Source organism: Convolutriloba macropyga, chromosome 1 (assembly GCF_964194025.1).
Source record: "Convolutriloba macropyga chromosome 1, txConMacr16.3, whole genome shotgun sequence".
Classification (NCBI taxonomy): Eukaryota; Metazoa; Xenacoelomorpha; order Acoela; family Convolutidae; genus Convolutriloba; species Convolutriloba macropyga.
Window position 1 is genome coordinate 46,429,546 of NC_134468.1, and position 12,893 is coordinate 46,442,438.

At 35.8% G+C, this 12,893-nt stretch overlaps 1 protein-coding gene across 1 annotated transcript in view; it reads right to left on the reverse strand.

Moving 5' to 3' along the window:
- Positions 1-8,136: 8,136 nt before the first annotated feature.
- LOC142349545 (uncharacterized) overlaps positions 8,137-12,893 on the reverse strand; it is a 100,918-nt gene continuing 96,161 nt past the window's right edge. The window contains exon 8 of the mRNA XM_075401182.1: positions 8,137-8,326. Coding sequence (XP_075257297.1) covers positions 8,222-8,326 — 105 coding nt within the window. The 3' untranslated portion in view covers positions 8,137-8,221. The remainder of the gene's footprint in view (positions 8,327-12,893) is intronic.

The window sequence follows — 12,893 nt, forward strand, 5'->3', positions numbered from 1 at the left end:
CATATTAAGTGATGTTTTTTGCTTTTTGATTCGGTTGGGTCAAAATGTAATCAACTAAACCCATTCTAGTGCCGGGAATGTGTTCTATATTAAAGTCGAAAGGTAACAAACGATCAATCCATCGTGTTAATCGGCTATTGTAAGATTTATTTGAACGATGAGATTTTAAAACTGAAAGGAGTGCTCTATGATCTGTCAGGACTGTAAAATTTTTTCCAAAAAGATAATATTTAAAATATTCGATGGCCCAAACCACACCAAGCAATTCAAGTTCATTTATACTGTACCGTTCTTCATTATTATTAAGAAAGCGAGAAGCAAAAGCCACCGTTTTCCACCCGTCACAATCCAATTGCTCGAGCGCAGCGCCTAAGCCTTGGCGAGATAAACCGCATTTGATTCGGTTTTTCCAGTGTTGGGTTAAAATGAGTGTTTTCTGTAGCATTTGCGATTACGGTTTTAATATACTCGAAACGTTTTTGGTGAATATCGGTCCAAATAAAATTTTCACTTTTCTTTAGTAAGGGCCGGAGAGGGTGACATGTTTCAGCAACGTTGGGAATAAATTTGCTTAAATGATAAACGCTGCCTAAGAATGATCGTAATTGTTTCAATGTTTTAGGTGCTTTAATTTCTGCAATTGCTGCTGTCTTTGATTCTATTGGTTTAACAGCATGTTGCGAAATTGTGAAACCAAGCCAATTTATCTGGTGTTTTGCAAAGTCAGATTTGCTTAAATTAATTCTGAGATTATCAGCATCAAGTTTCTGTAAACATTTGTAGACGTATTTGAGGTGCGACTCCTTAGTACCTTTGCTAACTACAATTATGTCATCGAGAAAACAGTAGGTATTAGACAAACCAACTAGTGTGTAATCCATCGCTTTTTGAAATTCTGCCAGCATATCCGTAAGGCCATAAAATCCCGTTTTAAAGCAATACGTACCTGTTGCGTCGCCACAAATAATATTGAAATTACAATGAGGTGCGGTATCCGGGTGCAAGTTTAGTTGGCTATATGCATATTTTAAGTCAATCGTCGAAAAATAAACATTATCACCATGATTAGAATCGTTAATATGTTGTGAAATCGAATCAATAAGACTATCTATGTTTGGCATTTGATACTTTTTTTTATGAATAACTTTGTTCAGAACTTTGGAATCGAGGGCCAGCTTTACTGATTTGTCTTTCTTAACTGTGATTACAATTGAAGAAATAAAAATTTTATCAGAGCATTCCTGTAATTTTTCGATATGTCCTTGTTCTGAAAGTTTTTTCAATTCATCAGATACTTTGTCTAATAAATTTATAGGGACACGACGACCTTTTGGTGTGATGGGGTATAATTTCTATGAAATTTTGAACGAACTGTATGTACTTTGAACTTACCGACTCTGGAGATTAGGTCAGGAAAATCAGTTGCAATTTGCTTTTTGATTGGACAGTATTCTTGATCTACCTGATTAACTGTCTTTTGATTATTAGATTGTTGAATAGAAAGGCCAAGGGCAGGAAATAAATCTCTACCCAATAGAGGACGGTGACCATCTGTCACTACTTGAATTTCTATTGGATTCGCACACCATTTGTTGCTTTGAATTGACGTTTGGAGGATGTCTAGCATTTGAATGTGCTCGTTAGAGAAAGTTTTCAATTGTTTGGGATTCGCTTCGCGTATCCAATTCGAATTTTGATTTTGGGAAATGATTGAATCTGCCAATGACTCGCTTATTATTGTACATACGCTACCCGAAACCACCAGAACATTTGTTGCTGTGTTTCCAAACACTACAGGGAGATTGACTGCTTCTACAGAAGTTGTAAAATCTGCCGAAGATACTGAAGCTACACAGTTATCTTCATCCGATGAGTAGTTTGATTCCAAATCGGGATCAAAATCAGCCGAAATTTGATACACAATTTCAGTTTGATCATCCTTTTCAACATTATTAACCCTTGGCTTCGGTTTTGGGTAGGAGTTGGGATCTTTAGGTTTCCGACAAACCTTTGCGAAGTGGTTTTCAATACCGCAGATTTTGCATTTCTTTCCAAGTGCCGGACATCTACTGCAGGGTTCTGGGGTCCAACTCATTCCACAGAAGTGACAAGTTGTGGGCTTTTTCTGTGCAGTGGTATTCATAGTGGAAAGAGGGGTAGCATTCACGATGCGCATCCGTTGTACTTGATTAACCGTTGAATTGAGTTCAGTTTTGTTTGCGTTCATTTTAAGTTGATTGAGAGTACCCATTTCAATGCTGATTGCAATTGCTAAAGCTTTATCAGGTTCTACCGTCTCTTTGAGAAGTCCTTTTTGGATGTCTTCATTTTGCATGTTTGCGATGAAAACGTCTCTGATAATTGTATCCCCCTTTTCTCCCAGGTCACAATTCTCGGAGAGTTCTTTAAGATGACCGTAGATTTTCTCAATCAGTTCCCCTTTTTGTTATTTTTGTGTAGGGAAGAGATATCGGTCGAAAGTTATATTATGGATTCGAATAAGTTTTATTCTGGACGTCCCAGAGATTTCTTGTTGAGATTTCGTCTAGGTTAACAGTCGAGTTCTTAGAATTGAATACTCGTCGCCCTCCCGTTCCCAAACTCAAGTACATCAATGAAGATGTTTTTCGATCACAGAGTTGCCACGGTTTATCTCCGCATAGAATACCTACCGCCGCAACACGTTGGCAATGATTTTTCCACGCAGTCAATGCTTGTTCGTTACGAGTGCGTCGATCTCGTTCGGATTGTGCTGTAGGGTTTTCAACTGCATCTTCATATGCCGGTTCGGGATGCAGATTGACATGCTCTGGAGGGTCGGCCGAGAGAATGTCCACTACAATGCCTTCACGAGCAAGAATTGCGACTTTGAGTTGCGTCCTCCAGTATTCCCATCGAAGTGGGGGCTCTAGAGTTGCCTTTTCCCAAAAGGGTTGAATTCCGAGTGGAGATTTGCCGCTGTCCTTTAATTCTGACTGCACCATGTTATAACATAGTTTAGCAATTAGAATTGTATTAGTGTGGCGAATACGTTATCTTAGAAGTATAAGGGAATCGCGGAGCGAATCCGTAATTACGTGAAAATTATTACTTTTACTTAGTGGAATCGCAGTGCGAATCCGAACTAGAATTTGTCTCTGAGAATGAAGAGCGTTTACAACGGTAACTTGAATTCAGAATGCTTAATCGAGATTATGATTACTTATAATAAAATACGGTGAACAAAATATGAAATAATTTAGTAGACTAGCGGGAACAAATTTGTACGTGAAAAAAAAATAGTCATTATAACCTTAGTTGAAATATGTAATATGTATGATAAAAATTATAAAATAGAGGGTAATTTATAATTTAGTACACATAAGGATTTAAGGATTTCGATATATATATATATATATATATATATATATATATATATATATATATATATATATAGGTATTCATATGTATCACATACCCAATATACTTTAATATTTTTGTTCAATAATCCGACTACAAATTAGCCGCCGGTATTAAATGTTTGTTTTAACATACTCAAGTGGATAATCCTATCCCATGTTCGGTTGTGATAGTTTCATATCAAGTCCCACGTGCCAAAAATGTCAAAATGCATTGGGTATAGTGGTATTGGTTATATTGGCATTGGGTAAATTGGCATTGGGTATAATGGTATTGGGTATATTGGCATTGGGTATAATGGTATTGGGTATATTGGCATTGGGTATAATGGTATTGGGTATATTGGCATTGGGTATATTGGCATTGGGTATAATGGATAGTTTTATAACTCCTGAGTAATATCGTTTGGGATGGCTAAATTTAGATTGTCGCAGTCTTTAAATTCGTAAATTGCAACATGTGACAAATTTTGCGAGGTATATCGAGATTGGTATTGGGTATATTGGCATTGGGTATATTGGCATTTGGTATAATGGCATTGGGTATAATGGCATTTTGTATATTGTCCTGACACCAGTATAAAACTAGTGCTCTTAAATGGATCAAACTTTTCGTTTATCGTTGGCAGGAAAAACCAATCGTTACCCTGTAGTCATCTAGGATCTCACTGTACAGACTCCATATTGACATCTCTTCCTACACGGAAAAACAACACATGCGGTACATTATCTTGACGTTAAGATAGTTTTATAAATCCTAAGCGGTAGCGTTTGGGATGGCAAAATTTTAAATTTCGCAGTCTTTAAATTCTTAAAATGCAAAATGTAGTGACAAAATTTGAGAGGTATATCAATAATGTCATGCATCATATTCTGTTTAATTAAAGTTCCCACAAACATGTTTTGCGAACGATAATTCCAAAAGGCTGTTTGTTTTCTTTCAATTCCGGGAAAAAACCCCACGGAAAAAATTCCGCTTAATTTTAATTAGGAAACAAGGAGGCTCAGTAATATGGGTTTGCACATAATGTTCCGAACCCACAAATCTACGTTTTTCACTTAATTTTCTGTTAAACGAGAAAGAGATAAAAAAAATTTATATCGTTCAATAAAACACTAAATGAATAAAACAATATATCTTAGAGGGCCGACGAGACCGGTCATCAATGTGGCTGCCAGAAATGACGTCGACAAAAAGCAATTTACAACAAACATTATTTACAACCATAACTCGTCCGTTATTAAAAACAGTTAATTAACAAATCAAAATGGCATCAGATGAAAAATATGCTAAAAAATAAACCTGAACTTCAATTGAAAAAAAATGGGAAATTTCCTCAATGCAACATGATAACAAGTCAACAAGAAAAGAGCAAAAGGCCCAACTTTTAAAAAAACGTTGCCTTTTTTGCAAAGAAAATAATGTCAAACTAAATAAAAAACATTAGATATCAAATGATATCAACTAGAAACTCATGTATATCTCAATAGAAAGCGTTTGAGAACTTTAATTATTCAGGAAATAACATAAAACTACAAAAATAACGAAAAAAACGGCATAAAGAAAAAATTCAGAATTTGCACGAAAACAGTCTCCAAGCCAATCAAAGATTAAGTTGTTCATTAAGAACAATAAATTTGCGTAATGGCATTTCTCTTCTAATGGCAACAGAACCACTGATTATTGTGATGCTGTGAAAAGAAAACGAAAATATACAAAAATGAACAAATTTGTGAGAATCAGGAGTATTTTATGAAAAACTCGTGGTAGAATTAGATAATTTCACAAACAACTTTAGGAAATTTTAAGAATTTGGTTAAGCCCTAAAGACATCAGTCAAAACGTTTATTGAGATGAGAATTTATTGTTTGTTTCAACAAAATTTTAATTATTGAGATCTCGCAACAATGAAGCTGAATTACAAAAATAATGCAAACAACTAAAACATGAACAAGTCAGGCAAAACAAGAACAAAAACGACGAACCTGGTTTTAAACTTTTACTTTTTTAGGCTGACGAACGTTTTTTTTAAACTTAACTTAACAGAAATAAGATTGGCAGAGCTCGAAAATCCATTGATTTTTTTAAAAGTAAATTTGTTTCAAAATTACAAACAAACATAAGCTTTCAATTAAAAAAAATAGACAGTTTATCTTGCAACGCCAAAGCAAACTGATTCCGCCTGTTATTATTGAGACTAAGTCAAAAGACTATAAAATAACATTAAATTTAAGTACAATTAGATAATTTCACAATTTTAATAATTTTTTTGTGAAATTTTACGAAGTTTTACGAAATTTTACAATAAATTAACCGCAAGAAAATTAAATGTTATCTTGCGTCTTTTATTTTTTTGAATAAAGTTAAGTTAAAAAACAATAAAACCATTGGCAAAACACTGATATCGGTTATGGCGCTCATATACAAAGCTATAGTTGGCCATTGAGAAATTTTATTAACCATTATATGGCATACAAAAACAAATAATGACAACAAATACTGGAAAAAAATAAAAAAAATTACCTTAAGAAAAAATCTTAAGTTATAAAAGCAATAAATGTGTTGAATTCTGCATTTTAAGCGTTTTCTGATTGGATTTTTCAGTAACGTGAAATCGAACCACAGAAACAAAAAATAACAGTTAAGTTATAAAAGCAATTAATGTGTTGAGTTCTGCATTTTAAAGGTTTCCTGACTGGACTTTTCAGTAACGTGAAGTCGAACCACAGAAACAAAAAATAACAGCAAGAATGGGCAATTATGCACAAAAATCACAAAATTATGTGTGAAAACTCGTAGCACTAGAAACAAGAAGCCCTTATTGAAGAAAAATTACCACAAAGATTAAGTTCTGTCTCATGGAAGAAAATTTGACCTGTATTTACATAGAATAAGATAAAAGTTGAAAGAAATGACATAAAAAAAATTGACGCGTTCAAAAATTCAGTGAAATTTCCTAAAAACAATTAAATTCAAATAAGAGACATTAGATAACAACCGAATGAAACTTATAGGTTCACTTACACCTACTGAGGTAGCCATTATGACCTTTGATCAGTTAGACATAAAAATCAGAGAGCAAGAAGATTAAGAAATAAAGGCAACACACAAAAAATCATTTCGAGTTTACTAAAAGTCTTCGTCAAAACCATAAACCCATTAGGTTTTCACGGAAATTAAACAATGACTACGTTTGACCTCAATTTCAAGTATTTCGGAGATGTCACCATTTGAGCCGTTTAATGAACTTTAAAAAACAATAAAAGCGAAATGTTTTGGAAAATAAAGGGAGCGCCCAAAGAAAAATTGAAAAATTCTGATTGAAAAACCTATCCCTGATGTTGCCGCGCGTCCAAAAAAACACCCAGTTGTTCCAAAGGTTTGTGAATTAGATCACTTGCTTAGTTAAATTTTTCAAATATTCAAAATACAGTGATGCTTTTTGTATAATTATTGAGTTTTATTATAAAAAAACAGCAACATTTTAATACTAGAAGACTTTATCGGAAGTCCAAAGTCAAAGAGCTCTCTTTTGGAGTTTACGGAGTTTGTGTCATTGCATTCTAGGTCTCTACTTCTGACAAACTTACGCGAAATTGAACAGAAAAAGTAAATTTTGTGCCGTTTTTGATGAAAAAAGTCGCATTTTGAAAATTTTGTCAAAAATTTTAGCCGAAACAAAACTTCAATCAAACAATTCTTCAACGCTCTTCGCGCTCTTCTATCGTTAATGAAAAAATAACACTCTATCATTGAAAATTTAAACATATTTTTAATTATATTAGCAAAATTTAGCCAAATCTTAGCGAAAAATTACAGAAAATATGAATAAAAACTCAAATATTCATAAAATTTAAACCTTGATAACTCCCTGTAAAAAAACTAATTCAAAAAAATCTTTTAATTCCATATTCTAGGATGTACGTGCTTTCTAATGATACCACTCACAACTCTCCACGATGAATATGTCGATCGGCCAAAATTGGCTGAACAAAAAAAACCCATTTGAGTATATAGTTCCTCCCTCCCCACTACAGAGGGGGTCGGAGCAATAAGCCACCATGGAAATAAACCCTCACTTGACTTCCAAAAATTAGCAATCAGATTGCTGGGAAATTTCTGCTGCAATCTCGTTTATTTTTTAATACAATGCATTTGAAAAGCCAATTGTTGAGTCTTTTGACTTCACTATGAAAAGCCTTTTGCCTTCTAACAATTCTTTTCTGTATAATCTGGATTTGGTACCTTTTGCTATCATATTTTGCACGGCTTAAACTCTTCTTTAATTCTTTCGAACTCGCTGGCATGATGACAAATCTTTGTGGCATGATTAGAAAAAAATGTTTCTGGACTTGGTAATGCGGGGAGAAAAAAATTAAATTAAAAACAGAACTTGAACTTTATCGAAGTCTGTTTGAAAAAAAAAAGAATTTAAAACGAAAATATATGCACAAACTATGATATTTTGAAAGAAGTCTGAGAAAGTAGCCTTACGATCATTAATATTTATTGACAGAAGTTTTAAAAGCGTTTTATCTCAACAGGTTTAAGGCTTTTGCATGCCTATTCACCATGGTTTGCACCTTTTTGTTCAGCTGAACACGAGCATTCGATTTTTGACGGGGTATAATCTTGTCGAGGGGTTTGAGCGCCGAGTTAAAACCCTATTTGTTGTCGATTTCTTTAGTAAATAATGTGAAAATAAAAATCTGTTATTCATAAAAAGAGCAGTATGAATAGATAGAAAACCTTGAATTGCGAGTCTTGGTTTCTTGGTTCAGAGGCTATTTTGTCTTGTTTTCTATTTCCATCTTGTTATTTGTTATTCCTGGTATACTCTGGGATTCAACGCATCCTTTTCCTGTAAATATCTGAATGCTTCCATGAAGTTTAAGGCTCCTACATTGTGACCATGCACTCCGTTGAACTAAAACCGCAAACCCAAATAAGACTTTTCCCAACCCAACAAAAATTCAACTCTATGACCAGCGATTTATCGGTTTTGTCAATAAAGACGGCCCGGGCCGCGGAATCGTCATAAAATGTTAATATAACCGTTAACTGGCATTGACAAGTCAGAAATTTCTCGGCAATGATTTTTTTCGATGAATGCGATGAAAGTGTTCAAATTAAATAAGATCAACGCTAATAATTTTGCGTTTATTAGCACAGACGCCTCTGCCTGGCCGCTTTAATATCTTCTGTGCATATTCAAGGGAAGAGTCCCCAAAAACTGAATCGATCGGGCAAAAGATAATTTTCAGTTCATAGTTCATTCCGAATTACGCTTAATGTTTGTTTTCACATTGCTCTGATTGAGGTAACTTTAGTTTTTAATATAATTTTTGTATCAGCGTTCCGATGTGTCACCCAGTGAATGAAATAAGCAATGCGTTACATAAGTAAAAAAAAGCTGAGTAAATCTATCCAGCGAAAAGAGTAAATCCATTGCGCACCTTTTAGGCTAAAAAGTTTGTTGCTTTTGCCTTAATTGGTGTTTACATTGAACAGTTCCCTTATCGTCGTCATAACAAAAAAATGTTATTTTAATGCTTAATTAGACGCCTACTTTGTCATAGTATTCATGAGTTGAAGTTCTCATCAAGCCCATAGAGCGCTTTTAGCTCTATTTCTGATACCGCTACCCTTATATCAGACAAAAATAGGGAACAATATCAGGCAAATGAAGGATACGAAGAGGTCAACACATCGACATTTCACATAGCAGACACAGTCTCAGGCGACTCATTCACACCTCAGCCTAGATACTACCAACATTTACTAGAGGGTGCACAGAATGATAAGAAATTCCCACAAGGAAGTCTGCGATTGCGCTCCCCAGGTTGAGGTACCATCCGGAAGTGACCTCTGATCAGACCAAGTCCAACGCACACGGTGTGTTCCCAGACCAAAATTACAGGGCCTGGGATTTGGTTCGAGCGCACTTAAGTATGATCAGAGGTCACTTCGGTCTGGGGATGGTCTGATCAGAGGTCATTTTTGTCTGGGATATAGTCTGATCAGGGTTCACTTTCAAGATCTCGTTTGAACCAGTGCCTCATTCTCTGGAATTCATTCTCAGATCTGACGGCCAATGTTATCTACACACTTACCGCGTATTACGACACCAGTAGCAACATCTTAAATGGACTATGGCTCTATTCTGGGAAAACTTCACCTATGGAACGATAGGGTTAGAGACTGGTACTGCAGTTGATCTGGACTTCACGTCAAAGAATGGAACTGACTTGGTTCTTTGCCACAAAGATTTTTATTCTGGTTCCAAAAACCCAACAACTCAAGTTCTATTGGCCGCGAGCGAGAGAACCAGTGTTGGTTGAAGTTAGCGTCTTAGAGGATGGAGACACAATGCCTCTCATCAGACCGTTCCAGACCGAAAGTGCCTCTGATCAGACTCAACCGCGCTCGACAGTTCATATGCGCTCGAAGTGCGTTCGAATTCGTCTCTGATCAAACTCAAGCGCACCCGACAGTTTCTGCGCACTAGAAAAGACCTGCGTTGCTGAGCAGACGCAACTGCGCTCGAATGTACTTCTGGTCAGATTCCCGGCTCCAAGTGTCACCGTTAAAAATCGCTTGAAAAAGATTTGCGGTTTCAGCCGTGAAAGCGGTAAAAAGTTACAATCTCACAAATATACATTGCTAAAATCACTACAAATCTTTTTCTTCACTTTTTGCTTCGTGACTATTGATGGTTTTTGTAACCAATAATCAGTTAGCGGTAAATAAAAAAACACCGCTAACCTATAAACAGTTAAAACGACTCACAACTATACCGTTAGCGCATCATTTTGAATCAATGGATGAACTTAAACAATTTTCCACAAAAAACGTTATCTTGATCTACGGTTCATTAAAATCCTCTAAAAGGGACCTGCATTTGCCATCAACTAGGCCCTTGCTTTTGATCAGAGCCATCGCCCTTTAGATGAGTCTCTGATCAGAACGCTGCTTCAATGTTGCCTCTTGGTAGAGGCAACATCCCTAAAAACATTAAATAAACTGGGGAAAATAGCACTCAAAATGGTCTCTGATCAAGCCCACTTGTGTTTGAAATTGTTTCCAATAACACAGAGTTGCGCCCCTCGAAACTCTTTCTGATTGAAAGGTTTCCAGCGCAGGATTATCGACCATCGTGCGCTGGAACCGTTCACGGTCAGACGCAGTTGCACTTTTAGTCGTTTTTGAGCAGACCCAGTTGCGCTCTAAACTGTTTGTGAACAGGCGCCTGAAACCGGTTCTGATAACACTCAAGTGTGCTCGAAATAGTCTTAATCGAGGATCATTTTATTTTTCCACGAATTTTGCTATAAAATAATACTCTTATAAAAACCGATGTTTGCAGAATCATACAAAACTATGGAAGAGACCATTCTGAAAATATTGCTAAATAAAATAAACCCAGCTGTTGAGGCAAGATTTTAATTTGTATACACATTTCTGACTCAATGGATGAAATAATACAGCTATCAATAAGAACTTACCGGATTTACAGTTAAATAAGTTTCTGTAAAGGGGAAGGGGATTCGATATCAGCTGGACCCCTCGGTTTTGATAAAAATTATCGGACATTAGTGAGTGTCTGATCAAAACGCCGCTTTAGTGTTGCCTCTTGGCAAAGCCATTATCTCTCAGTTAACAATACAAAGAATTGAAAAAGCATCTGAAATGGTCTCCGATCAGGCCCACTTATGTTCGAAGTCGTCCAATAACACTCAGTTGAACTCAAACTTCTCTCTCCGTCTCTCTCAGAAAAATTTCCAGCGCAGGATTATCAACCATCTTGCGCTCAAACCGTTTATGATCGGACTCAGTTAAGCGCGAACCGTTTGTGGTCAGCCTCAGATAACCCTGTAGCCGCTTTTGAACACATCCAGTTGCGCTCGATGCTGTTCAATAACAGACGCTCGAAGCGGGTTCTGATCAGACTCAAGTGCGCTTGAAAAAGTCTGATCAGAGAATCATTTTACTTTTCAACAACATCATTATTTTGCTTAAAGAAGTATTACTTTCATTAAAACTGATATTTGCAGCAACATACAGACAATTCTGAAAGTATTGCTGAACAAAAAACCAGCTGTTGAGGAAAAACTTTATTACTTACACCTTTAGTGCATATTTCTGACTCAGTGGATGACATGATACAAGTTTCAATAAGAACCGTCTTGATTAACAGTTAAATAGGTTTCTGTAAAGGGGACGGGCATTAGCTATCAGCTGCATTCTTTGGTTCTGATCAAAGCCATCCGACATAAGATGAGTCTTTGATCAGAACACTGCCTTAGAGTTGCTTCCTGGCAAAGTTATCATTCCTCAGAAAACAATGCAAAAGTGAAAAAGTGAGCTCGAAATACTGTTTGATCAGACTCAGTTGCACTCACTTTTTTTATGATGAAACGGAGTTGCATTCTAATCGTTTACGATGAGACACAGTTACGCTTGAAGCATTTTTGATCGAACTCAAATGCGATCAAAAAGTGTCATGATGAGAATCAGGTGCGCTCAAAATCGTTTTTGATCAAACTCAAGTGCCTTCGTGTGCTCCTAATTTCTCTGTATTTTCGAACACAAAATGGTCAGGTGTGCACTCGAACTTATCTCATCAAGGGAAATGTTGAGCGCCCGCCTCAGCCTGGGATATCAAGCAACTAATGCATTTTGTAGGATTGGAAAAAGAGATTCAATTTAGAGCCAAAAAATCGTTGCATAATTTCCATTACTTATAGCAAAAGGAAAATACCCTGAGTCAGGCGCTAATCGCTTGACTAAGCAAATAAGTTAGAACAAAGTTTACTCAGTCAATTATATGAGCATAGTACAATTTCTGTACAGTCTAATTTTTTCGTTCAAATTTTGGCCCAATAGTCTATGTGAGTTCCAGTGACGTTGATTGTTCTCCATGAATAGTTAAATAAAGAAAATCGTTATATCCGATGAATCAAAAGAGACATATGATTAAGTTTTGAATAGGAATTGCACTATGACGTATTTGTAACAAAAATCTTAAATGCAGAGTGGGCTCAGGCGCTTGATAGCAGCATAAAACAAAATATTTTACCTTATCTAATCAAATACCAGATCCTTGAACTCATTTAACTGTAACGTTTGCGCATTTTATTAAGAAAACATTTCACCCTTGAAATAAGGGTGTGTGGTTCTGATTAAACTTTGTAAGCAAAAACCAAACAGGCGAGGATACTGAACGTAGGGCTGATAATTCCATGATCAAGCTCCATGTGGTATGTATTACCAAAAGAAAACTAGCAAATTTCTGATGTCAATATTTTTGATTTGTTGAAGTTAAGACATAGAAATGTAGCAAAAAAGAGAACACTGAAAGTGTTAAAATTAAAATTCGCGAACTCTTAAAATTCAATTCAAGGACTTGAGAAACAGTATCGGAGACTTTTCAAACTTGATGACAACCATGGTTGAACTGACTTCCAACGACAGTTACGCAGAAGTGAGCAAAC